At 56.1% G+C, this 27,301-nt stretch overlaps 1 protein-coding gene across 9 annotated transcripts in view; it reads left to right on the top strand.

Annotated features, from left to right (window-relative positions):
* The window catches only part of COL27A1 (collagen type XXVII alpha 1 chain), a 140,129-nt gene that overhangs the window by 45,960 nt on the left and 66,868 nt on the right, over nt 1–27,301 (top strand). For all 9 annotated transcript variants that reach the window (XM_053204727.1, XM_053204730.1, XM_053204731.1 and 6 more), the window contains 9 exons: nt 9–62; nt 524–568; nt 3,427–3,480; nt 4,370–4,414; nt 12,700–12,753; nt 15,186–15,230; nt 22,609–22,662; nt 23,395–23,439; nt 26,756–26,809. In XM_053204727.1, the coding sequence (XP_053060702.1) occupies nt 9–62; nt 524–568; nt 3,427–3,480; nt 4,370–4,414; nt 12,700–12,753; nt 15,186–15,230; nt 22,609–22,662; nt 23,395–23,439; nt 26,756–26,809 (450 nt within the window). The remainder of the gene's footprint in view (nt 1–8; nt 63–523; nt 569–3,426; nt 3,481–4,369; nt 4,415–12,699; nt 12,754–15,185; nt 15,231–22,608; nt 22,663–23,394; nt 23,440–26,755; nt 26,810–27,301) is intronic.

Raw genomic sequence — 27,301 nt, 5'->3', positions numbered from 1 at the left:
CTTTACAGGGGCAGCCAGGACCTGAGGGCAGCCCAGGGGCCAAAGGTTACCCTGGCAGGCAGGTGCAGTATATGGCTTCTGGAAGCTCGGTGGCCATGGTGGTGTGGAGATGGCCACGGGTGCCCCCCCACAGGCAGAGGGAGGTGGCAGGCTGGGGGCTGAGGAGCTGCGCCCGCCGGGTGGGCACTGAAGAAAGGGCTGTTCAGGGGGCTGGACCAAGGAACCCTCTCTTTGAAGGCAGTGGGGCACAGGTTGCTCAAAGAGAACAGAAGAAAGGCCTCTGGTGCTGTGGGGGTGGGGCTCGAGGCTCCTCCCATTCAGTCCCCCTCCCCCCCACCTCAGGCCACTCCCTGGGACTCTGATGAAGAGGTGGGGGCCTCAGGGTGAAGACCGCAGGTCTAAGCCCATTCTCCTTCTACAGAGGGGGCAGCTGAGGCCCAGAGGAGACAGGATTTGCCCTGGGTTGTTGGCAGCAGGTAGGACGTTTCCATATGTCCTTGCCCCTCTGTGTTTTATGTTACAGGGGTTACCCGGACCGGTAGGAGACCCTGGCCCCAAAGGCAGCCGGGTAAGTGGGCTTTGGCAAGTGCCACTGAGGTGGGGCCCTGGGAGGTCAGTACCCGCCCCCCTAGCAGTCCTGATGGGAGGTCAGGGCTGTGGGGTCTCTACACAGTGTCTGCCAGGGGGGGCTGGGGCTCTGCCCTCGCACCTGAGTGCTCTCTGGAGAGCAGAGGGCGGCAGGGCAGGCAGATGATGGGGGATCCTTGAGCCAGGTAAACCGCTTGGCTCTCGTGCCAGGCAGACTGGGCAGCAAAGGTTCTGCTGGGTGCTCGGCCAGGGCCCGGCTGCCACAACCAGGCCCGGGCTGGCCATGCCCCCCAGCACATCCCAAGCGCTAGGTGACCTAAGTTAGGGCTACTTCATCACCATTAGAATCCTCAGAGGCCTCTCTCCCGCTCCCCTCCCGACTGAGGTCTGGGGAGACCACCCTCTTTTAGAGAGCAGGGGTGGCTGATGGGTGATGCTGCTCAGGCCCGGAGGCTAATGGAACATCTGCTCTCCCTCTCCTGGAGCAAACCCTGAGTAGCCAGCAGCCTCACTTTGCCCATCTTTACAAGGGGAGCGACATCCGTTCCTACCTCGAGCATAGTTATGGAGATACCAGGAATTTGGAAGCAAGTACTACTGAAGAGGGGCAGCGGGTGGGGGCCCCCAAGTGGGCTGTGGGCCATGGAGAGAAGGTTCTGGGTGCACTGAATGAGGGCAAATGGAGTTTGAAAGATGAAGAGATGATATGGTGGAATCCCATTGTCTACATACAAGGAAACTGGGTTCATGGTCGGGACGTGGCGCCCCGGTTTACTCTGCATGCCTACAGCGGGGCTGGGATGGGGACCCGGTGTCCTGAGGGCTAGACTTGCTGCCTCTCAAAGAATGCTCAGCAGATGGGTCACATAACCCTCGGTCAGGCCGGGTCAGGTGTGATGTGGCCTCCACTCCTGAGCCAAAGCTATTTATGGCCACAGTCTGGGCCTTAATCCGTGGGGCTGACATGTGGCTGTTAGAGCATCTGGGAGGTGGGCAAGGTCCTCGTTGTGTGATGATATCGGTGACGATGTTGATGGTGCTGGTGAGAGCGGGGGCTGCGGAGGCTCCTGTCCTGGGATGCTGGGCCTCCTTTCCTTCATCCAGCTGTTCCCATGCACCGTGGCCCCAGGGGCATGCTGATGACATCTGGGGCTGCTTGCTGTTGGCCATGCTGATGGCATCTTGAGACCACATGTGGGAGAGAGCTGATCTGGCCCCAGCACCCCGCTCTCTGGGTCACAGGGTGCTGAGCAGCCTGGATCAGCCGGGGCCACTCAAGCCGCCCTCCCAACCCTGCCACCACTGGCCCCATATTTATAAAATAGAACGCAGGCTTTGGAATCCGGGCGGCTGGCTTTGAGACCTGCTGTGGCCCTCAGCAGCTGTGGGGTGCTGGGCAAGTTGCTAGACCTCTCTGAGCTCATTTTCTTGTCTGTAAACCTGGGATATAGGCCCTGGTCGGCAGGATCAATAAGTGTCCCTCATTACAGTGATGGATATTTACCAGAATGCCAGGAAGGAGGCTCAGTGACCTCCTGACCTATTTGGGAAGAAGGGATGGCTGTGAGCCTGTGTGGGCTGCTCATTTGTGGGAGGCAGTGTAGCCGAGGGATTAGGAGGCCTGCCCAGGAGGAGTCAGTTGACTCGAATTCAAATACCGGTTCTATCATAGTCCAGCCGTGTGACCCTGGGTGAGTCATTTCACTTCTGGGTCTAACGGTTCACACCTTTACAGGGGGCTGACTGCTAATTCCTGCTTCCGGGGAGCGGGCGTAGTGAGGACACGGTAGATGCTTCATTGCATGCAAAGCCCCGAGAACTGGGCCTGGCACGTAGTTTGTGCTCAGCAAATGTTAGCTTTTGTTAGCGTTATCATTAAATCATCCCACAAACATCTAGAGAGTGCAGATAATGATAGGAGCTCTGGGCTGGGTCCCCTGCCCTTGAGAAGTTCCCAAGCTAATGAGGACATGAAACATGGACACAGATAATGAAGATACATCGGAGAAAGTGGTAAATCCTATTGACGGAGGAGCAAATGCGGTGTGTGGGTGGAGGGAAGAGATGGTTTCTGGTGTGGGGCAGCAGGGGTTGCTTGCCGGAGGAGAGAGAGCATTGGAGCTGGGCTTGGAAGGGATTGCTCTGCCGTCCCTGGGGTGGGCAGGGCAGGTGGAGGGCGCCTGGAATAGAGGCCGGAAGGTAGAAAATCAGGTGCATGCCAGGGCAGTGGGCTCCCGGCTCCACTGACTACTTGTGTGGCTTCCTTGTCCGTCCACTGGGGGAGCAGACAGCCCGTGTGCGGTGTCCTTGGGTGGGTTGAATGCCGCGGCATATGTGTGCTGGGCGGGACATCGGCGTGCCGGAGTGGCAGCCGCTGGGACTGCTGGCGTTCAGGCAGCCACGGCTGGGTGTGAGCCCCGTGTCCAGGGCCTTTGAGGCCTGGGAGGAGGCATCGCAGGAGCCACGGGCAGACGGCAGGGTCCCTCAGAGCGGGTGGAACCTGCTACCGCTCTAGCCTCTAACCCAGCCAAGAGCTTCCTTTCTGCAGGTCCGGGAGCCCTGGTGCGGGGCGGGCCTCCCCGCCGCGAGCGCCCGCGCCCTTCCCTGGCGTGAGGGTATGTGCCTTTGGACTACATCGTGGAAGCCAGCACCATGCAGTCCATGGGCATATACACTTGCCTCAAGGCCTGTGTCATCGAGGAGCCACGGGAGCCGCCGCTGCCACCAGCGAGGAAGAGGAGCCTGGGCGTGGGAGGGCAGTGAGGGGCTGCGGGGACGGGTCGGGCCAGCCACACCCCACCGCTCGGTCCCTCTGACCCCCTACCTGCTCTTTCCTAGGGCTACATTGGACTCCCAGGGCTCTTCGGCCTGCCGGGGTCTGATGGAGAGAGAGTGAGTATGCCTTCTCTGTTTACCTCCCACCCACCTACCCGCTCCCTCTTCCGGGAGAAGTCCTGGAGTCCCTCCTGGAGGAGGTGCCCTTGAGTTGAATAGGAGTCTGCCAGGGGGTCAAGTCAGGGCAGACACCTTCCATACATAAAGGGATGGTGTGTGCAAAGTCCGGGGAGGTATGATAACTTGGCAAGTTTAACAGTTCACACAGTCGAAGCTCTGAGCGCGAGGCCGGAGTGGTAGGAGACAGGTTGGATGGAGCACCTGGGCAAAGTTGTATGGGCGGTCAGGGCCGAGGTCAGGAAGGAGACTCGATTCTGAGAGCCTGGAGAGCTTCTGAAGGGCTTTCAGCAAACAAGAAATGGGCCCACTTTATATTTCAGACCAAGTGTCTGCAAACTGGGGCATGTGGGCCAGATCCTGCCAGCCGTCTGCTTTTATAAAGTGTTCTTGGACACGGCCATACTCCTATGGTTACCCGTCGTCTACAGTTACGTGTACTCGTGGTGCAACGGCAGAGACCCCATGGCCCGCAGGCCTCGGCACCTTCCTCCCTGTCCCTCCCAGCCTCAGCCCGTATTTGGGATCCCACTTGTAACCTCACCAACCACCAAGACCTCGGGAGGGCAGTGGGAGCACCTGCTGAATACCAGGAACGCTGGGTGTTCTCCTAGGCATCTCCCCAGCCCGGGCCCATGCAGCCCCTAACCCCGTAGAGCGTAAGGACCATCCCTCTGACCTGCACGTAACTGGCACCTGCCGTGTGCGGCCTTGTGCACGAGGTCGTCCGCGACTTCCTCTCGTGGGTGGCTCTGGGGCCAATTTGGGGCAACGCTGGTTGTCCCCTGTGGAATTCTGCTCTGATCTCTTCCCTGTCTCTCCCCTACAGGGCCTGCCTGGCGTTCCTGGCAAGAGGGGCAAGATGGGTAGGCCGGTAAAGATTTTCCGTGTCTATTATGCAGACTCTATGGGTGAATCTGACTTCCCGTCCACCTGCAGCGTGGGCGCTCTCTGCTTCTGTCTGCCCGGCCACTGCTCTGCTTTGAGTGTGTGGGCCAGCATGTGGGGCTGTCTGGGCCTTGTGTCCCCACTGCCAGAACACTGGCCAGCTGCTGCCTGGCTGGAGCTGGGGGGTGCCGTGGCTCTGGGCCCCTCCCGGATGGTGCATCTGTGTGTATGTGTGTAACCGTTGCTGTGCAGTGTGGTCCTGGGTCTGGGGGCTTCTGTTGTGTGGCTTACTAGTGTCCATGGGCCTGCTCAGACTGGGGGATCATGGCTAGACCAGTGTCTGTGCCCCTGTCAAGGAAAACCCTCAGTCTCCAGGCTGTCTTGGGGTGGCCAGTGTTACTCGTGTGCACACAAGGCCAGAGGGCGGTGGGGTGTGTGGGTAGGCTCGCAACAGGTGTGACCCCAAGAGGGGCTGGCAGTAACCTCCAGTTCACCGGCTTTGCCCAGGATTCTCCACTGTGGCAGGAAATTGTCTTCCCCTTCGTAGGGCATCTGCGGGGCAGGAAGAGAAAGCCAAGGCCCAGAGAGGTTAAGTAACTTGCCCACAGTTTCACAGTCAACAACAGAACCGGGATTCTAACAATTCCATTAGTCTCCAGGGCTTCTGATCTCAATGGTGGATCAAGACAGCTTCTCAGATTCACTGGCTGGTAGTAATGGTGTAAAAAGTGAATGCCCTAGAATCTTCACCAGATGGGCAAGACGTTAATTCCAATGATCCCCATTACTCACAAGGGTAAACTGAGGCTCCCCCGTGAGGTGGAGTGATATATCCGGTGTCCTTGCTGCCAACTAAGGGAGACCCTGGACTATAATTGAGGCATATTTCTTTCAGACTAACCTCCGTTGGCGGCTTAAGGCCCTTTGTGGCCGCCTACAGTGTAATCCCTAGACTCGGAAGCATTGTCAGCTTGGGGTCTGGGCTTCCTTCTGCTGGTGGTTGATGGAGAAGGGACTGTGGAAGAGGTTAGAACTTGACAGGTGGCTGGAAGGGGGCCAGGAGCACTCAGTGGTGCCCAGAAAGGGCACATCTGTGATCCTGGGGTTGACGTGCATGTTCATGGGCAACTTACCTGTTGTAGTATATGGATCTGGACACTCTGGGGCCAAGTGAGGTATATAAAGGGAAGCAAGATCCAGGTCCTGTCTCTAGGACTAGAGGGAAATCTCACCCTCAGACCTAGACCTCCCTGTGGCCAACAGCCCCTCTGTGCCCTGAGGTCTCACACCCGACACCTGGATCTGGGCAAAGGAGTAGCACGTGATGCTTCTGGCTTCAGGACAAGGACCTGATGTCTGTGAGGGTTGGGCTGGCATCTGGATCTGCTCCTCAAGCTAGGTGACCTTGGGCAAGGAGACCAATCCATCCATCCATCCATCCATCCATCCATCCATCCATCTGCCCAGTGAATATTAAGTATATACTGTGGGCCAGGCACTGTAGTTAGTGCTGAGCAGTGAGCAAGACAAAGTTCCCATTTTCATGGGCAGACAAACAGACAACGATTGAACAAGAGAATGAACAATGAAAGAATGAATGTCAGATGGTGCCTAGTGTTAAGACAGAGTAGGGTAGGGAGATGGGGGTACAGACTAGTAGATAATTTGATCTAGGAATCCTTCCTTCCTGAGAAACCTGAATCAAGTGAGAATGGGAACCCTGTGGCTACCTGGGGAAGAGCTTTCCAGGTTTACGGAACAGTAGGTGCAAAGGTCCTGGGGCATTGTTGGCTCAAAGCCTCTGCGCTGCAGTTTTCCTAGGTGAGAAATAGGGAAAATAGCTTCTAGCTCATGAGGTCTTTATGCTATGCTCCTCACATAGTAAATGCTCCGTCAGAGTGGCAGCCATTGTTCCTGTTTGGAGTTTCATGGGTGGCTGAGGCTCTCCGTGCTGTGTCCCTTTGAGCCAATGGCTTTACCTCTCTGGGCCTGTTTTCCCAGAGTTTAAGTTGCAGGGTAGGGCCAGTTTACTTACTTCGATTATGTCAGCTGGGCCCTGTGCCATCACCCAGGCCTGCCTCCAGAGCCATCCATGAGGAGTTTGCTCAGATTCTCTCCCGGGAGACTGACAGAGGACCAGGCATTGCCACTTCCTAGATACGGAGCTCGAAGCTCAGGGGGTGAATGATGTGGCCAAGGTCTGGGGCTTTGGAGAGTCATTGCCGGGCTGGGATGCGGCAACCAGAGCCTTCCCCTCTTGCCCCAAGTGTTGCTATCGAGTGAATGGATTCCGGAGTCCCCTGAGCATAGAGGAGGCAAGACCCTTGAAAACCTGGGCATGCTGTGGCTTCTTCTCCACCCCGCCCACCCTACGACGACAGGGACCGCCAGCAGGGCCATGCCTCAGCTGCCCCTTCCACCTCCCCCCTTTTCCTCCTTCTAGTGGCCCCTTCTCCCTGCCACGTACCTGTTTGCTCCTTGGAGCTGAAAGCCGGGCAGCGCGTGGCCGAGAAGGCAGCACCGGGTCTGAGGTGCTCCGTGCCGTTTTCCTACGTGCGTGTGAGACAAGGCCGCTCATTCATTTCTCGGTCAACAAAACTTTATTGGACACCTACCATGCGCCAGGTGCTGGCGACAGAACATATAGTGAGAATGGTCCCCCCAAAAGCAACATTTTTTGAGGCCCTTTTACTTGCATGGTAGCTGAACTACATAGGATCCTCCCACCGATTCTTTGAGGTTTGATGGACTGCACCCATGTTCCAGACTCGGAAACCAAGGCTCAGTCAAAGCCGTTTGCTCAGAGACCCTCTGAGGCCTCCAGCTCCCGTAACAGACAATTCATTTCTTCTTCCTTGCTCCTCACCTTTCGCTTCCTAGGATTCCGCCCCGTCCTTCATCATGGGGGTGTTTCCTTGCACGGCAGTGTTGGGCATGGGTGGGAGGGACCACCCCTTCCTTCAGCAAAATAGTGCTATGGCCACACAGTCCCCCTGAGGGCCGTGAAAGGCCCCTTGGTCCTGGTCCAGCCACCATGACCGGCAAATCAGATCTGCATCAGATCTGACTTGGTACGTATGCGATAGGACTTCATGTCACAGAGTCCCTCGGGCTTTGTCTCTGCTCGTGCCGGGCCTCTGAGTCTGCCATGCCCTTGGCCCATATGCTCCTTAAGTGGTCTTTAGGGCCATCCCCCTGTGCTCCTGAGCCCTTGATCTGGCTGGTGGGCTGGGGGTCGGGGGAACTCCTTCTGCAAATTTCCTCCTGTCAAAGCTTTGGGCCGAGCGATTCCTCGGTATTTATTAGCAAGAGGAAATGTCAGGAGAATGAGCCGAAGTCCCTCATGCCAGATCGCAGCTGGCCTCATTTCTGGCAGGGCCGGTGATGATTTTGCTGCAGTTCATCTCTCTCCAGCAAGCGGAACAGCAGGCTTCATGCACACGGCCTCCTCGGCATCAGGTCAGGAAGGAGGGTGCGTGGCAATCTTTTGCTGATGGGGGCCGAGAAAGAGACAGTAGAGGTCAGAGCAGACCGGAGCCACAGGCACCTTAGTGATGAGCTGGCCCAACCTCTTTGTCAGACAGACATCGCTCAGAGAGGCCAGTGAGTTGCCCGAAGTCACACAGCAAGGTGAGTGGCAGAGTCAGGATTCAACCCCAGGACCCTTGCTTGCTCTTCACTTCATACTTCTCTCTGTGCTCGCATCTTTAACTCCAGAGGAAAGCTTAGTCTAAAGCTCTCGTCTCCTCACCTCTGCTAGAATGAAAAATGTGTTGTGGTTTTTCTGAGGAGGGGTCTGGATATTAAGATGTTACAAACTCGGCTGGAGCTGAAGGGGTGTCTCCTGGGCTGTCCCGTCCGGCACAGGGACATTCACAGCTGGGACAAGGGTCTCTCTTGTCCCAGGGACAGGAATTAGGAAGACACTGCAAGTGAGTCCTCTTGTCGGGCAGGCGCTCTGAATTCACCGTCAAGCCTGCTGGAGCGCCTGGCAAGGCCGGCCGCTGTTCATAGCGTGCCTCGTGGCCTCTGGCCCGGGCCTGCAAGCCTGGTCGTATGTAGTGAGTCAGGCCGGCAGACCCCCAAGCTTACAGCTGGAAAGGCCCAAGCCTGGTTCCATCTCCTTGGCGTGTGGCTCAGGGACAACTGGGACTTGCCCAAGGCCACACGCCCATCTGGGGTGGGAAGGGCTTCTCCTGGGGTGAACTTTGGCTTCAGGGTCTTCTCAGTTCTCAGACTGTGGGGAGCAGGGAGCAAAGTGACTGAGGACTCATGTTTCCAGCTGGGGAAACTGAGGCCAAAACAGATGAAAGTTTTTAGCTGCGGTGGTGCTATGAGCTGGGGGGGGGAGGGGGGTGGTCCCAGGGTCCCATACTTGAGCTAGGGCCCCCTGGGGCTGTTGGTGACCCTGGAATCCTGGCGAAACCTTGACTCCCTTATCCCCTCCTTTGTTCCCTGGGGTGACCCTTCCTGGATGGGTTCCCTAGCGGATTCCAAAAGGGCAGGGTGAAAACATGCTCAGCATCGTGACCTCAAGGGGTCTAAGTCAGCACCCTTGAGGTGCACACGTGTTCTAGAAAAGACTACAGGCTGCTCAAAGTGTGGCAGGAAGGATACAGGTTAGGCTCATACAGGAATTTCCCGACTGTGAAGAATCTCCACGTTGTAAAGAGGTCCCCGAGATCCTTCTGTGGGCTCTTCCGAGAGGTTATTCTTTATTCCCACTGTTGATGCAAACCCTAACTGCACGTGCTGGTGCAGTAGAGGTACGGGGACTGCATGACAGCATCTCAGCTCTTCAGGCCGGCTACGCCAGGTGAGTTGACAGAACTGACCATTTTGTAGGTCAGGGAGCTGAGCCTTCGAGACATTAGCAGGACTTCGGATCCTGGAGGCTTCAGGCTTCCCTCTGCCCCTACAGCCCACCTTCTGGAGCAGACAGTTGGGCTAGACAGTGCCTGGAGACAGGGGAGTGGCTGAGGTGGCCCTCAGAGGCCTCCTGAGACCTTGGCATCCTGCCGCGGAGGTGGTGACAAGGACCACAGCCCCTTTGTTCGCATCTATTCCTCCGAGTTGCTGTAGCTAAGACAGAATTTGGAGTCTCACCCTGGAGCCTGATTCTGTCTCCTCCTGGGCCTTGTTCTGCTCAAAGTACAAGGCGTCCAGTTCCCCGGGGGCCCCGACCTGGGGAAGTGGAGACACCACGTGGCTGGGGCCCCGGCAGGGCGCCGAGCTCATTCCTTGGGCCTCGGGCCAGGCTGCCGCGGCCAGCAGCTCAGGCCTGCGGAGGAAGGTCCCACTGCTGGCGGGCCGGGACTGCGTGCACTCCATGCACAAGGAGGCGCGGCCAGACAGAGGAAAGCAGAGGGGGAGGGAGGTGGGGCCACACGTCCAGCTTGGCGGCCGCCTCTCTGAGATCCAGAGGGGCCGGACCCTGGGGCAAGTGCCAGAAATGGGGCATGTCTCCAGTAGTGGAGGGGTGAGGCAGGCTCGAGGGTGATGCGCCCTTGGGCACGCTCTGGGCCTTAGTCTCCCAGTGGTGCAGTGAGGTGTGAAAGTCAAGAACGGCTAGGCTCTTTCCATCTTGGATTTGTTGAAGCACCTCTAAAGCTCCCATCTTTCTTTTCTGACCATTATGCTCTTCGTTGCCTGTCTCAATGGGCGGCTGGAGTTTGCTCTTACTGCCACTGTTATGACCCCGCCGTCATCCCCCACTGGCTGTCCTCGGGCTGCTTTTTGTCTGCAGAAGTGCTTAACTTCGGGAGTTTGACCTTTCTGATGGTCTCTCCCTTGCTTATACTCCAGAGCTGTGCCACTGCCAGCAAGGGTCATCCTCCAGGAGACACCTCAGCTTCTCCTGTTTATCATCCCCATTGTACAGCAGAGAAAACTGAGGCTTGGGGAGACCTGTGGGTGGTGGAGCCAAGACTGGCATCCGACTGCTCTGCTTCCAAAGCCTCACGGGGGAGGCTACCCGGCAACTCAGTCGGAGGGGAGTTGTCGAGCCAGCCTCAAGTGGCCTCTAAATGCAGACCCGGGAGATTGACCCCTGCCTGGTGGCTGCTGGGTGTGAATATATTCGGCATTATAGCCACGATGTGTGCCCAGGGGATGCTGTCAATGTCCTCAGGCTGGGTGGCATTCCTGTGTATAGGGGGAGAGGCTCCTTCCTTTCGGGCTTCGTCTAGGGGTTGGGACAAGTGTGCTTAGAGATCACATCCCCGCAGTCTAAGCAGGACAGTGGGTCAAGTGAGGGTCTGCCCAAGGTCACACAGCCAGCCTGGACGCAAGCCAGTGCTAGTCTCCAGACACTGGGCTTGGCAAGCAGAGCATGAACTTCCCGAGGCTGCCTGTCATGGGCCGTGTGGAGTCGGCCAGGGACCTGGCTGGACAGCATTGCCCTTGTCCCTTGACGGACGGTCCTCCTCTCCTGCCAGGCCCCTAACCTCTGCCTCCAGAGGTGGAGGGAGAAACTCAATGCCTCCTGAAGGCTCCTCTTACCACAGCCCACTCAGCTGATGTCTCCTCTTCCAGGAGAGGAGAGGGATCTCCCTTACAGCATAACAAAGACGGGCTGGACTGAGGTGAGGGTAGAATTTGCCAGGGGGACCCCAAGGAGAGGAATCTTAGGTAGGATCAGATGTACCCCCACAAAGCCTTGACCTGGATGTGGGCCCGTAGACACGTACACAACCCCACCACTCTGTGAAACCAGCTGAACACACATTCGAGCACCTTCTGTGCGTCGTGATCTGCCCGTGGCCAACTCCTACAAATGTAACATGACGGAGTTCAGAGGGGGGGACCTGGGCTCCGTTGTGCCACAAACTTGCTTTCCTTTTCTGCTTTGCCTTCGCCACTTCCTCTCTGAGCCTGTTTCCCCATCTGTTAAATGGGACTGCTAACCTTTTCCTCAAGGGCAGATGTCAAAGGCAGAGGAAGTCTTGCATGTAAGGTGACTGGCTGGGCTGCAATCTCATGATTATATCCCCGTGTCCTCCTTTGGGTGTCTGAAGGAAGCCACACCTCCTGCAGGATGAATGCCAGCTCTCACCCTTCTGATCCAAGAGGGCTCCCTGACAGAGGAGGGATCTGAGGGGGCATAGGACAGCTGGACAGGGCAAGGACAAAGACGTGGATACACACGCATTTCAAGGTCTCTTTGCTTGGCCAGGACAGACGTTGTCATTGGGTTTGGGGTTTGTCCTCAGGTTTAATCTACTCACTGGATTCCCTCAGTTGTGTTAGAAGCCAGACACAGATTACCCTCTGTGAGGAATCTTCACTGAACAGCTCAGGCATCCATTTGGTCAGAAAAAAAAAAAAAAAACATGTGCTGTGTTTTTTATTAAATTTCCCTGGAATAACAATGATTTGAATTCAAGCAGGGGAGAAGAACAGGTTTCCCTAAATTCCAAGCTTGAGGACTTTCTTTTCCTTTTGAAGTAAAATGGAATTACGCACACCCCCACCCCCACCCCCGGGTCCCTAGAGGTGTCCCCACAGCTGATGTTTTTCCAGCTGCCTGTATCCCCAGAGAGTACGGAGTGGGGTCGGGGATGGGATGAGAGGGCCACTCATGCCTGGGCCAGGTGGCTTGGCCTCTCTCGGGGCTGCTGAAACTCACCTTTGGCAGGGGGGCTGACTCTCACCAACAGTGTGACCTTGTGTGACTTTGCCACTTAGCCTTCCAGAACCTCAGTTTCTTTATCTGTAAAATGGGGAAAGGATGGCTTTTGAAGAGCCTGTCACAACCACAGAAGGTCTGAGCTGGAAAATGCCGAGGAGGCCTTCCCTTCCTTCACTAGGGGGGAACTGAGGCTCACAGGGGCAATGGATGTTCTTGAAACTCTCAGCAAGGCCTGTAGGTCCAGGCCTAGACTCAGCTTCCTGACCTCCGTTCTTGTCTCTCCTGCCTCATCGGTCCAGGTTTCAGATTTGGTCGGGGCCGGGGGGGGGGGGGGGGGCGGGGAGGGAGTACATTTTCATGCTGCAGAAACACGTAGTAGCTTCCTCCCAGGCTCTAAGTAGATAAGAAAGTTCCCTAGCCCTGGGCCCCTCCCCATTAGCCAGTCTTTGAGTTCTTCACGTGGGGGTGTTTGTTGAAGGCACAGGGTGGCTGGAGACCCCACTGCCTGCCCAGATCCCAGAACCAATGGGTGAGAGGCTTCATGGACGCATCCTCGTGTGCCCCCAGGGGTTTGGATGAAAGCCTCTCCCCACAGGTAGAAACACTGATCTGCAGATGTTTGCTCTCTCTCCTGCCTTCAGGGGTTTCCTGGAGACTTTGGGGAAAGAGGCCCTCCTGGACTGGATGGAAACCCTGTAAGTATTTCAAGTCTTTGGGAACAGGAAAGAGATTCCAGAGCAAACACACAGCAGGTTTGAAGAATCCAAGCTTTAGGGTCAGACGGACTGGGTCGAATCCCAGCCCTGCCGCCTCTGTACCCCAGGCTCCTGTGCACTGTGGGTGCCCTGTGCCCCGCCCCCAGGAAAGCCCTCCAGGTCACGGGAGCCCCTGGTCCCAGATCCCCGGACCGTGCCCATCCCCAAGGACTTAGGAAAGTTCATGGGTCACTCCCCACTGGGGAAGCCAGGGTTACTGCCATGTTAGAAAGCATCCAAAATGTTTATGGGACAGCAGCGGCCTAGGGGAGCAGATGGTTTGCAGGCCCTGTATGGAGAGAAGAGCCAAGCTCTAAAGAAATCTCCAACGTAGGCATGTTTATAGAGTTTGTAAATAATCGGAGGCCCTCGAGGAGCTAGGTCAGCCTGCCCTGAGTTGCTGAACCCGCCTTTCCCTTCCCATCCCAGGCGCAGGCTCAGGCGGGAGAGGAGGCTCGTTCTCTGCCTGGGGGAGCAGACCAAGTCCAAAGCTCTTTGGAACACCTGCCACGTTCCCCCATCTCTCTTTGGGGCTTCCCACCTAAACAGCTGTGCCCAGCTGTGCTTTCTGTAGAGGTGGCTGCTGGATCCACCATCAGTCCCTGATCACGTACTAATTTCAATTCCACAAATGCTCCCTGAGGCTGACCCAGCTGGGGGCTAACCCCTGACTCCCCACCGGGTGCTAAAGCCCTGGTCTCAAAGGGACTTGTTTGAATCCTGCTTCACCACTTGCCAGCCACAGAAGCCTGGATGCATCGGTTCATCTCTCTGAATCTCAGTTTCCCTCCCTGTAAATCTGGGGATCAGATGCCAGCGTCCGAGGGCTGTTGTCAGATTGAAATGACAGAGCGCGGGAAGGTGGGTGGCCCACAGTAAGAGTTCCCTGGATGGAGCGGTTGTAAGCAGTAGGTGACAGTGGGCACATCGCCTGCCCTGGCAGAACTTACGGCTGTCTGTCTGGTCCATCATACCAGGCAGAGCAAGATGGGCAGGGTCAAGGGTCCCAGGTGCTGTGGAGGAGGGAAGACTCCTGGGGAGGTGACATGGGATTGGGATGAGGAAAGAGGTGAGGAGACATTCCACATGGAGGAAAGCTCACCAGCAAAGGCACAGAGGTGAGATATCAGAGCCTCTGCTTCAGTATATAAGTTATTGGATCAGGCGTTATAATCTGCGATGCCATCCTGGAAGCCTCCCTGGGGAGGGACAGTGGTGTTTTTACACTCCTGGCCTGGGGGAGCAGAAAGAGGACCTGATGTGTGGTCCTGGCTTTGGCCATCCAGTTGTTCAGTGACCTTGGACAAGTCACTTCCCTTCCCTGGGCCTCGGTTCCCCCATTGTAAAGCCAAGGCTGCTTGTCCCCTCCCCTTCTTGGTGGCTGTAGTGATGACCTCCCTGTGCACAGTTGAAGTGAGACAAACACCCTGGAGGATGCTGGCAATTCTCATTGATAATCAGCATCTCTAGAACCTCCCCCCACCCCGCCCTTTTTTTTAAAGCTTATTTCTTTTGAGAGAGAGAGTGGGGGAGGGGTGGAGACAGAGGATCTCAAGCAGTCTCTCTGCTGTCAGCACGGAGCCCAATGTGGGGCTTGAACTCACAAACCCTGAGATCATGACCTGAGCCCCAAACCAAGAATTGGATGCTTAGCCAACTGAGCCACCCAGGTGCCCTAGGACCTCTTATTTTTATTCATATCTCTGCATCTTGAACTTGAGCCTAACCCATCTACCTGTCTTTTCTGGGCAATTGAAGGTCCATTTTTAGAGATGAGGAAACAAACTCGCCCCTGCCACACACAGCCACATCCCCTGGCCCCTAAGCAAGAGCCCTCTGCAGCATCTCGGAGGCCCGGGGGGCAGGCACTGGAGAGTCTCCTTCCAGTGGTGGTGGCCTTCTCTAAGGGCCCCGCACCCCCTGGTTGAGAGAGACAGAGAGGCCGGCCTGGTAGCTCTCAGCTTGGAGCCCTCACCACTTGACCTTGCACTTGACCTTGGGCATGTCCCATAGCTCTTGAGACTCAGTTTCGCCCGCTATAAAGGGCAGGTGAAATGAGATCTGGGCCAGGCACCCAGCACATCTTCATTGCTGCAATCAGGATTCCACCTCTTCTTTCGCACTTACAAGTGGAAAATACTGGATTTGGAAATCCGACCTCCTCATTTTACAGATGTGGAAAGCGGATGGCAGAAGGGGAAAGGGTCTTGTCCAAACTTCAGGCCAGGCTCCGAGAGTCACTAATTAGGCACAAGGAATGGTCAACTCCAAGGGATCCATCCCACTAGGTGCCCACAGGGGGATGGTGTGGCGGGAGTGGCCTGGGGAGGGCGACAGGGCAACTAACCACTTTGGTCTCTTCCTATTTGCAGGGAGAGCTGGGCCTGCCAGGGCCCCGAGGAGTCCCCGGCCTCATTGTAAGTACACAGATGCCTGGTTGGTGGGGGCAAGAGGCAGGGTGTGGGGAGCAAGCGACAAGTCCCAATGAAAAGGTCCCTCTCTCATCAAACCCCAGGAGGAGCTGGGGGAGCAGGACATATCAGTCTGGCCAGGGGGCTGAGGGAGGAGAGCCCTGCTGTGTGTCCTCAGGTGGATCACCTACCTTCTCTGAGCCCCTTTCTTCATTAGTTAAATGAAGATAGGTGCTTGGAGCATGAGAGTGCTGATGTACTTTCACACCCGCTGTCTGTCCCTCGCTCTGCAAGGAGGTCTAGGCAGGTGAGAGCATGCTCATTCGCAGGTGAGATGCTTCCGGTCTGGAGGAAGGAAGTGGCTGACAGAGGGGCTGAGGCTCTGGGCCATGTTGGGAGGTCTTCCTCATCCTTTTCTTCACAGCACTGACTTTGGAGCCAGAGCACCTGAGCTCAAGTCACGGCTCTGCCACATCCTGACTGTGTGACCTGGGAGATGTTATTTACCTTCTTTGAGCCTTAGTTCCTCATCTGTAAAATGGGGATGATGATCGAGTACTCTTGGGGTGGTCGTGAGGATGGAATGAGGCATTACATGTACAGTCCTTGGCACAGGGTCTAGCATTTCGTAAGTGTGCAACTAGAGACAAATATTGTTCTAATAATCGTTGCTGTTACCTCCTGAAATGCCTGGGATGGAGAGAGGCCTGAGGACAGGGACATGGGAGGCAGCCTGACCTCTGACTCCATTCAGGTCGGGGTAGGCCTTGTGGAGTGGTTCTATTAGCCCAAACCAGGGCCTCCTGCGGGGCCCTCGGAGGGTGACCTTGACCTTGGGTCTAGCTACAAGGGCCAGTGAGAGATCCCAGAAATGACTCTAGGAGCTTTCCCCATGGTCTCATGCCCCCTTTGCTCTGTCCTCTGGGTCATCCCTCACGGAATCTGAGTCTGGGGGGCCATGAAGGGACATAAGTCGGCTGCTCCCTGGTTTGGCAAATGGGCTGCCGGCTTTGGCTACTCCAGCAACTGTGCCAAGAAATTCTGTTCAGAGGGAGGCTGGAGGAAGCCGTGGGGGAGTTCAGGGGCCCCATTGTTCAGGGGAGGCCGGTCCTGGCAAGAAGGCCCGGAGGTCCCCCTCCCCCCCCCCGCCCCCGGTGGCAATGTGCTCCTGCTCAGGTGGCTGAGAGCAGAACCCGGGTAGGGTAGCGGTGGGGGCAGAGGGTCCAGTTAACCGGTGTCGGCATCCTAGCCTCCCCTCATCCTGCTTCTGTGGTCTTCAGCTGCGGCCTCGCTCACCTGAGCCTCAGAGACCCCCTTTATAAGATGAGCTCATGGTGCCCACTCTTGTTAGGACCACAGATCTGCATGGTCCGGTGCAGTCAGTGGCTAAGACAGCAGTTCCTGGAACCGGGTCGCCTGGGTTCGGATCCTAGCTTTACCACTTGTCTAGTTCGGATCCTGAGCAAGGTTCTTAAGCTCTTAACCTGTCTCAGTTTCTTCACTTAGAAATGGGGATAATATTAGCATCTAACTTCGAGTTTCTGTTGTGAAGATTTAAAGAAACGAGTACATATAAAGTGCTTAGCACGTAGTAAGTACTCAAGAAGTGCTAGCGATAATGATGATTATCATTTCACACACCCATGTGCATTACGGGTGGTCACAGCCCTCTGGATTGCTGCATGGAACGACATTTTGATGTCACATTGGAGCTTAGTGGGAGAGGGGGCTGTGATTGGTTGAGCGATGAGTGACGTCTCCTTGGCCCGGATAACAAAGTGTCCACACATGAGTCGTGCATTTGTCATCCCTGTCAAATGTCCATTCCGCAGGACTTGGCTGAGCGTCTTCTTTGGCACAAGGCACTGACCTAGATGCTTTGGGAAAGAAATCTCTGCAATGAGAGTTAGAGAGGACCCCCAAAGTCTTGTAGCCCAGTCTCCTCTAAGCTCACAGGAGTGCCCTCTGGAGCATCCTGGTCCCGTGGTCATTAAACTCCCAATCTGAACAGCCTGGTGTTGGACACGCTTTCCTGTGGGAGCCCAGGCCAAATCTCCAGCGTTCTAGCAGTGTGTGGTGTTCCTGCGAATGGAGCCCCACTCATTCCCCTGCCCCTGGGAGAGGCTGTTTGAGATGAAAAGATGGTTGTGATCGGTTCTTGTCGAGGCTCCTTCTTCGGGCTAAATGCTCTCAGTTCCCAAAGCTCTTTGGAAGGGATGTTTACATATCCTGGCTTCCATCACTGGCACGCCCTCCTGTTTGTCATTGTCCTGGTGTCCACTAGTTGGGCCCCGAAAGGGGCAAGGATATCATTTGGCCAAATGAATGCAGACTGTGGAGACTCAGACCATGCCCGGACTTATTACAAACCTCTTTCCCACCTATGCTCCCCTTTGCTTTCGACGGTCAGGGTTGCCAGACAAGATGCAACATGCCTGGTGAAATTTGAATTTCAGATGCAATATTTAGAACACATTTATACTAAAACATCATTTGGTGTTTATCTGACATTTGAATTTAGCTGGGCAGTCTGTATTTTCGTTTGCTCCATCTGGCAACCCTATTCACGGTATCTCTTTGGAGAACCCCATTTGGCAGATGGGAAAGCTGAGGCCTCTGGTCAAGCTCTTTCACAAGGCAGGGGAAGATGGAAGCATGCCCAAAAGGCAAAAGGCGTGTCTTCCAAATCCTCCTCCAGGGCGTTCCTCCCCTGGGCTTGTTCCTGCATTCCTCAGGCCACGCCCCCATCGCAGGCCACGCCCCACCTCAGGACGTCCCTTTCCCAATTGCTCTTAGAGGTTCCCTCTTGCCTTGTGTCTTTCTCTGCCACTTTCAGCCTCGCACTCTCTGTTTGAAAACTCCCTCTGCTGCCAAGGTGGTGATCCCTTCCTCCTTGCGGTGGGGGGAGGAGGGGGTGTCCACAGGCATGGACCTGACCCTGCTGAGTCACCACTGCTCCCGAACTAGTGCCCTCTCTCACCCAAGGACCCCCTCCCACCCTGGATTTTTGGGAACAGCATCTTCTGTGCCCTGGGGGGGGGGGGGGGGGAGTAGTCGGGAGAGGGGGGCGGAATAATAGCCTCCCTAAAGAGTTGGAGAGGAAAGGAATTTTCTAACCAGGAGTTAGAAAGGGGAAGAGGGACCATGAGTCACCTATGGTTTTCCAGAGGATGTGGGTTTTTCGCTGAGCGAATGGGATTCCACATATTGATAATCATTTTAGTGGCGATTCAGGTTTATTCAATGTCTTCTGTCTGGTCAGCTAAAGCAATTCGCATGCAGACTGAAGCCAAAACTTCCCCCTGTCCTCTTCCCCTCCCCCCTGCCACCGGGTCCTTGCAGGAGGGAGGCAGGGTGTGAGGAGACAGGCTGACACTTATGGAGCATCTGTCTCTTCTGTGTGCTTGACACGCATCAGGCCGGGGAAGCCTCGAGGGACTTGAGGTGGGTGTCAGCAGCCTGGTCACCCAAACAGGGAGGCTGGGGCCTGAGGTCACCAGCTAGGACTTGCAACCCAGGTCTGTGTGACCCAGATCCCAATAGGTTGCCGGTTGCCCCACTGCAGTCTCTGAGGTGAGGCTGCCTCAGAACATCCCCCTTTGAGTAACTGAAACCGTTTGGCCGGCCCTCAAGAAAAGTGTGCCTGATTCCAGAATCTGCCCAACAAAGATTTCTGTCTTTTTTATTCTGAGCGACAGACAGGGAATTTTGGCTCCTCATTTAATGAGACCCAAAGAATATGCAGTCTGGCCAAAACCCAGCATGCGGGCTAGAGTGGACGGGCCCACCGTATCCTGTCACTAAATGAGCATCTAGCTTTGTTTCCTTGTTATAAAGCGAGATCGGGAGCCTCACTAGTGGACACGTACCAAACCCTTGTGTGCCAGGCCTTGTGCTAAGGATTTAACGATCACAGCAAGCCTCTGAAGGCAGGAAGTGGGATTACCATTGTCCACTTCAGGGGACCGAGGCACAGAGAGGCTGAGACACCGGCTCAGGGTCACACAGCCGAAAGCTGGACGTGGGCCTGTGTCCTAGCTCGCTGAGCATTACACACTCAGTTCTGTGTGACTTCTGTGCTGAATGGAGACAGCAGGAGTGTAAGCGTGCGGGCTGGGCAGTCCCGGGGGCTGCTCTGTGTGAGAGATGGTGCTTATTAAGACCACACAGGAGTCAGGATTGGCCACAGCCCCCAGATCCCTGTCCCCAAGCTACTGACCCCTATCAGAGTTTCTAAAAAGAGGCCTTGTTACCTTCCAAGGCAGTTCCAGGACCAGGGAGGCAAGCTTTTCCCCTAGAGGTTTGTCGGTGAGAGCGTGATTAGGGTTCTTTTTCACCTAGTCCTTAACCCACTTTGAGTGAGCACCTCCTCTGAGGCAGGGGGCAGGCGATGGCCAGAGAGGCGCACACATGAACGGTCACCAGTGTGGCAAGGGCTCTGAGACCTGACACCAGGGGCCTGACCTGGCCCGTGGGGTTGGGGAAGTGGTGCTTCAGCCGAAGGATGAATGCACGTTAACAACGTGAGCGCAGGACAGAACATTCTGGGTACGGGAACCAGTGGCCAAGGGTGCTAGAAACACCCCACGTTTTCTTTCAGGCGGCTCTGGCAACCCCCCACCTGGCCACCTGCAGGCATGTACTCATGCCTACTTTAAAAAAAATTTTTTTTTAGCGTTTATTTATTTTTGAGAGAGAGAGACAGAATGCAAGTGGGAGAGAGGCAGAGAAAGAGGGAGACACAGAATCTGAAGCAGGCTCCGGGCTCTGAGCTGTCAGCCCAGAGCCTGACGCAGGGCCCGGACCCATGAACCGTGAGATCATGACCTGAGCCAAAGTCGGATGCCTAACTGACTGAACCACCCAGGCGCCCCTGCCTATTTTTGAATCAAGTGTGTCCTCATTCCTCATCACTGAATGACATCAACGAGGAAAGGCATCCTAGGGTCCTTTATTGGAGTAAACAGAGTCAGTCCAGGGCTCGTAAGCACTGAACGTGGGGCCAGACAGACAGACAGACCTGGATTCTGGTCCTGCCCGTGTCCCCTGCCTGTTGCTTCGTTTCGGGTGAGTGATTCCACCTCTCTCTAAGCCTCGGCTTTCTCATTTGTAAAATGGAACGGGCCCAACGGGGTCACCGTGAGCTGCCAGCCTGGGCCCGGCAGCGAGTCCCAGCCCGGGGCCCGGCACAGGCTCCCGCCAACAGCATCTGACGGGACCTTGAAGTCTCGAGTGTGGCATCTGGGGCACAGGAGGAGTGCTGTGAATGGTTGCTGACGTGGATGGTTGTGTTTTGATGGAAGCCAGCGAGATGAAGGGCGAACGCGTAGGGCGCCGTCTGGGAGCTCAGGCAAAAGTGGGAAGAGGACCCAAACTCAGGGCATTACCCATTGTTCTTTCTCATGAGGATACGACAGGGGTGTCTGGTGCAAACCAATGCTCTGTGGGCTGGCCTAGGGAGAAAGTGGCCTGGAATTTTCTTTGCTCCTCTCCCAAGGGCTTTTAGAGCCCAGCATTGGGGTCCGGCCAACATGGGAACGGCCTGCCCTAAGCAAGGCACCCCCTTCTCCCCGTATGCCCTGCAGCCAGAGTCCCTTTTCCACGGATCCCTTGCCCCTTCGGGTTGGGCGCCTGTGCAAGTCCCTGCCCCCCCACCACACACAGGCCTTTTTGCAGGGGCCGGCAGAGGCCCGGCGTGTGGTGCTGCTGTGGCTCCCCAGGGCCCCACGCAGGTGTCAGTCAGGCTCGTATTGCATTCAGTCCCCACACAAGCCACCTTCAGGCCTGCAGCGAGAAGAAGGGGCCTGTGTTCCTGGAGCTGCCGGCTGGTCCCCTGCCCACAGTCCGGGCCCCAGTTGGAGCCAACTACGCGAGCAGAGCCGATTCTGTTTATTTGTGCACCATGGGGAACTCTAGGCGGCCACCCCTGCTCCCTTCATCCAGGAAAAGACAGGGAGAGAAGCAGCTGCCAGCACGGCCTGGGGGAAGTGCTCTGCTCTGAAGGCCTGGCTTTTCCTCGGACCCCAGCCTCTCCCCTGAGCCAGCGATCCTGGCCTTTTAGCTCCCTGCTCTCCCTCCTCTCCCAAGATGACTTCAGAATTCTCTAGAAGCTCTGGAGACGGACTGCCGGGTGTGAATCCCAGCTCTACCCAGTCCTAGCCTTGCAGAGGAAACCTTAGTTTCCCCATCTGTAAAATGGGGATGGTCGTAGGGTGGATCTTCAAGGGCTGGTGTGAGGAGTCCTTGGGTGGAGGCCTAGCAGTCGGGGTTGTTCGTATTAGTATCGTCACCCGTGAAACGGAGACCTCCCTTCCTTCACGAGACGATATCACTTGACTGAGCTGAAAGCACTATTTCTTGGCAGAGGCTCAGGTAGAAGGTTTGGTTTGACCTACTCAGGTGAGGATCCTGAGGTCCAGAGAGGGCCAGTGTTTTGCTCAAGGTCACATAGCCAGCCCCTGGCAGGCCATGGCCAGACTCCAGCCTCTGCCTCAGCGGATCTAAACCGGTGCAAGGGTTGGGGGGCGTGGGGGGCTCAGCTGTGCCTCAGCGGACCACACCATTCTCTGTGAACTCTGCAGGTTCCCTTGTCTCTGTCCTCGGGGTGTTCCAACTGCCCAGCCCTCCGGCCCTTCTGCGGGAGTCGGGCAAGAATGTGACAGACACATCTCCGGGAAGTCCCCACAGGAAGCCTGGGGCAGCTTTTGTTCGCTCTGGTGCTTGAGAGCACTCATGAGGGGCCTTCAAGGAGCCTGATGTGGGGATGCGGGAAAGCAAGGCCCAGAGAGGTCAAGCACATTGTGTGAGCTTGCACAGCAGATGGAAAAGGGAGAGGAGAGCCGTTTCAGGGGCTCCCTTTTCTCTGGGTGTGGGCTGCATGTTATGGCCGTGGCTGGAGGCACTCACGACAGGGGTGGGCAGGTGACAACGTGTGAGGGAAAGAGGGTGGGCCTGTTCTGAGGAAATCCAGCCACGCCTTCATTGTAAACCATGGTTTCTCACCTCAACACTTACGGGCATTTGGGGCCAGAACATTCTTTGCTGTGGGGCCTTCACCCACTGGATGCCAACAGAGCCTTTTCAATTGTGTCAACCCAAAACGCCTCCAGACTGTGCCAGGCACTTTGTACATAGAAGTCAGTTCTTCCTGAAACATAGTACTGACCCCTGTTTTTGATGGGGAAACTGAGGCACAGAGAGGCTAACCACCCAGAATCATGCAATGATGAGCCAGTGGCAGAGGAGAGAGGAGACCGGGTGGCCTGACTGAGCCAGTGGGGTTGTGTCCTCAGAAGCACAGCCCGAGGGACCTTGGGAATCATCTGTCCCAGGCCAGCCCCTGGGAGCCTCCTCTCACGATGCCCTCTTCTCTTTCTCTTGTCAGGGCGACATGGGAGCACTGGGTCCAACTGGCTATCCAGGACCCAAGGGCCTGAAGGTGAACAAGAGCCATCCGTCAATCCGGGTCTCGTCCCAGCCAGGCACCCCCTGACCCATTTCAGCCCAGAAGGGAGCGTGCCTGGGCACGGTGTCGGGGGAGGGGAGGAAGGGGGCCCCGACAGGGTGGAGGCTGCAGGTCAGGAGCTCAGTGCTTCCCAGACCTGAGAGCCAGACAGCATGTGTATGTCGTTAATGGCTCATGCATTTCTCGGACACCAATCCTTGAGCTGAGCAGGAGTCTCATGTGGTTCCAGACCTCAGGGCACTGAAAGTCCAATGGGGTCATCACCAGGGGCAAAGACATTATACTGGCAGGCCAGTGAACTTAGTCTGTCCCTCAGTGGGATGGGTGTGCAGGAAAGAGATGGGCCAAAGTGGCTAGGGCCTCCTTCCGGGGACGATCCCGTTTGGCCCACATGCATGTGACAATGCTTGAGGAACCCGTCTCCCCGCATTTAGCAGCCTTGTCCCCTGGATTTGTCCAGAGTGCCGTGGTTCACGAGTCACATGCCCCTTCTCGTGTTCCTTCCATCCACACCATTGGCCTTTGCACTGAGGGTCATTGTCCCCTTTCACAGATGAGAAAACTGAGTGTTGGGTGGGGCATCTAGCACTGGGTAGAGGCAGCAAGGGGGGAGGCAGTGGGGGGATGTCCATCCGGGTCAAAGGCAGGGCTCTTCCTTGGCTTTGAGCCCCACCCCTCACAGCTGGACTGGTCTTTGTCTTCCAGGGACTGATGGGGAACATGGGGGAGCCTGGACTGAAAGGTGATAAGGTGATCTGAATACTCCCTTGTTGCACTGTGTTTTATCTGCATGCCAACTCCCCCCACCCCCTCGCTGCGGCTGGCTTCTTACCAGGTCCACCCCCCCCCGCCCCGCACTCCTGCCTCCCCTCTGGCTCCCCTAAATCTGTGCTCCCCAGCTTCTTCCTTGTAACTCAGGTGGAGCTCAGGCAGGTGGTTTGGGGCATGGAGACCCTGGAAGGGGGCGTGGGGGCTGTGAAGGCATAGGTCGGGGTCAGGTAAGGCGGGTCTCTGAATTAGGACAGCAAAGCTGAGGCCAGCATCTGGGCTTGGAGGCCAAAGCCAGGGAAGGCAGACGGTGGGGTGGAGGGTGGAGGGGGAGTATTATTGCTGAGATGACAGGCCCCAGGACAGGTATGGTGTGAGGTCCAGTGGCCTCTCCCAGCCACAGGAGGAAATGAACCCACATAAACCACCCCAGTTAGAACCGGGCACCCGACCCCAGAGAGCACGGGGTTTCAAAGTACAGCAGAAAAGCGGGGACGGGCCTCTGAGCCCCTGACCCGCTTTCTTCCCAGTTGCCATGGGGAGGCCACTCCTGCCCATGTCCTCCCCGCACAGTCCTGCTGCCAAACTCACCCTGTGCCAGACCACGGTTGGAGGCGGGTAGGTGGGACCCCGGGGCCCAGGCACGCGGCATCTGAGGCACAGAGACAAGGAGCGCTTGGGGCAGTGTCTCATGCACTCTGCCCTCTGGCCGTCCTCCTGCCCCGTCCTCTCAGCCTTTCAGCAAAACAGGCACCCCAGAGGGGGTGTGGGAGGGCTTTTGGGCCCTATCCAAGCTTCCACAAGTGTGAGTAGATGACAGCCACTCCCGTGGCCGGGCTCCCTCTGCACCTGTCTTCAGATAACGCCACTCCCCGTACACCTGAGAGGCAGCAGCAGAAGTCCGTGCTGGGCCGTCTGCCTGCTCTGCGGGGATGGACCCCCGGCTTCCGAGCCTCGGTGAGTTAGGAAGCCTGCCTGAGCACACGCAGCTCGTAGTAACGTCAGGATTCGAACCCAGGCACGTGCCTCCAGAGACCTCCACCACGAAGCAGAACTGAGGGCAGAAGGGGAGAGCTGATGAGGCCCTTGGAGGTCACGTCCTCCAGCTCCTCCGAGTCTGTGCTGGGCAAACAGCCCCAGAGAATTAGAAGAAATGCAGTAAAAGAAACTCACCCCTGGGACTTAGAAAATGCAAAGCTCTGGGCGGAAGTGGACACACCCAGACTGTCCTACCCACCCCAGCCCTAGGTAGCCAGGGGGTGCAGTGCTCACCCCAGGCCTCTCTCCATCTGTCTCCACCTCTTCCATCCCCTGCAGTCCCACCCAAGCCCCTGGCTGTAGTCCCATCCCCCACCCCCCCCCACCCCCCCCCCACCCCCGACCTCAGCTCCACCTCTGCCCTGCTGGCTGCTAAGCCCCCTCTTCTGTGACCTTCCCCTTGAGATGGAGGGGCTTTCTGTTGGAGGCAGGGGCTTCCCCACGGCTACCTGTTTACTCTGGGGTTTGAGACACCAGTACTCTGGAAATGTTGAAGTCATGGATAAGGGAGAAAGGAGGCAGGGGGAGCGAGGGTGTAAGCACTGAGCTTTTTATAGGCCCTTCTGCAGACCTGGCCTCCAGCTCACTGTTCCTCCAGGAACATGGAAATAAATGTGTTACATGGAACTCGGCTGGCTTGCTGACTGCTGGTGCCTGGGACATTTCGGGATGTGAAAGCTCTGGGAAAAAAAAAAAAAAAGAAAGAAAGAAAAGAAGTGGAAGAAATTGTTTTCCTGCCCATAGTTTAAAAAAAAAAAAAAATTAAATACGACTTTGGGGTTGACAAAAAGAAAAAAGAGCTCTCTTTGTTGCCCCTTTAGCTGGGGAGGGATTTTAATGTGGCTGAGAGAGAGGTTCCGATCAGCCCCCTTCCCCCACCCCCCAGGGATGACGGGGCCATCCCTTCATGCTCCCTGGTCATGCTGCCTAGAATCCCAGATTTTCCATGACCCGGCCTGGCCTCGGTCCCACTTACAACCACTTGGCTCTGTCTTCCTGCGTGGAGGCACGTTCTGGAACCAAGACTCCCGCTCCAGCCCCAGCTTTCTCCGAATCCATTGTCCTGGTTTCTTAGGTGTCTTTTTAAATTTTTTTTTTTAAACCCCTCTGCTCCTCTTTTAGATATTAAAACAAAACAAAACAAAACACACACAAAAAAACTTCCTTGGCTTTCAAACCTCTGGGATATTTTACAGGGTTTTCCAAACTGGAAAAACCAAAGTAAGTGGTTTTTTTTAAAGATTTTTTCTTTCTTTCTTTCTTTCTTTCTTTTCTTTCTTTCTTTCTTTTCTTTCTTTCCTTCTTTTTTTTTTTTTTTTTTTTTTTAAATTTTGGCTTTTGTTTTACCGAGGAAGTTTTTCTGCCGGTTTGTGGCCTTAGCTGCAGGATGTGGATTCTCCACATCCTCCTGGGTTTTCTCCCCATTCTCCCAACTATTCCTGGGGCTGGGAATGTTCTCTGAGCCCTGGGGCCAGGGTATTGCTGGGAATGTCCCACATAGAAGGCTGGAAATGATAAGGACTGCGTGATGTGACTCCCGCGGTAAGAAGAAACATCTTCCGATGTGGTTGTCCGACAGTTCGTTTACGAGGATGTGGCTGCAAATAGGGAGGGACCAGAAGAGACCACTGTCACCGAGCCTGTGCCCTATGTCACCTTAGGAAAGAAATGCCAGAACTAACTCGAGACCCATTTACTGGCTGTTGGCACACAGTCTCAGCAAGACTATGTTTCTCGTGCTATAGCTAATTAAAAGCAACTAATCAGACGCGGGCCTAAGCTGATGGCTGGCATCGAGGCTCGCACAGAAGGGAGAGTGACGGCTCCCAGCCTGGTGGTGAAAAATATCAAGCCATAGATGCAGACACTTAGAAACCCCAGTGATGGGGGGTGGGGCACTATACAGGCTACACTTGCCCCTGTGTGACATCAGCTGAGGAAGGACTTGGATCAAGAAACCGTTCCTCTGATCTGTAAGTGCCGCTTCTCCTGGAAAGGCCAGGCAGCTGAGCTTGTTAGTGGAGTCGTCAGCCACCTGAGCAACCCCAGGCAGACATGCAGACAGGTCGACGTGGTGCCCCCCAGGCCCTGGCTCTCCCGGGGGGCCTCTGCCCTTTACTTTGACAAGGTTGCCGCTGGTGAGATCCACTTTGGGGACAGCCTCGGCAAAGCCGTGCCTTGCCAGTGGGTCTGGAAGCGGGGAGGCGCCCGGAACCCCGCACGGTCTCCGTCGTAACGTTCTTTGCTGGTGTATATTTAGGGTGAACAAGGGGTTCCCGGTGTGTCAGGAGATACCGGATTCCAAGGAGACAAGGTAATTGCGGCACATTTGCCCCCTGCCCCCTGCCCTGCTCTTCTCTGGTCCTGGCTTTCTTCTCGGGGTCCCTGATGGGCCAGGATCCCCCTGCAACATGGCTTCCTTTCACATAATCGTGCCTTCTCCAGCCTCAGTACCCCCATCACCATCTCTTCCAGGCTTTTTTCTCTTTGACTTTTTTCCAGGCCCCCAGCTTCCTCCCTCCCAGTCTGTCTTCCTCACTGCCACAAAGCTCTGCTCGTTGCTCACAAACCACCCATGGCTCCCTACTGCTCCCCGAGTGATGTCCTGACTCCCCAGCACCCGGGACCCTAGTGAGCAAGTTTCTCAGACCCATTCCTGCCCCTTGCTCTTAACATCCCTGTGCTCCACGGAAGTGCCCTCTGCACACCCCCCCCCCCAACGGCTTTGCACACACGGCTGCCTTGCCTGGCACCCCTCCACTCAGCCTCTGCATGGCCCAACCTACCCATCATTTAGAACCTCACT

The sequence above is a fragment of the Acinonyx jubatus genome, chromosome D4 (genome assembly GCF_027475565.1).
Source record: "Acinonyx jubatus isolate Ajub_Pintada_27869175 chromosome D4, VMU_Ajub_asm_v1.0, whole genome shotgun sequence".
Classification (NCBI taxonomy): domain Eukaryota; kingdom Metazoa; phylum Chordata; class Mammalia; order Carnivora; family Felidae; genus Acinonyx; species Acinonyx jubatus.
The sequence above is the reverse complement of the archived record's forward strand: the minus strand, read 5'-3'. Positions and strand labels throughout refer to the sequence as shown.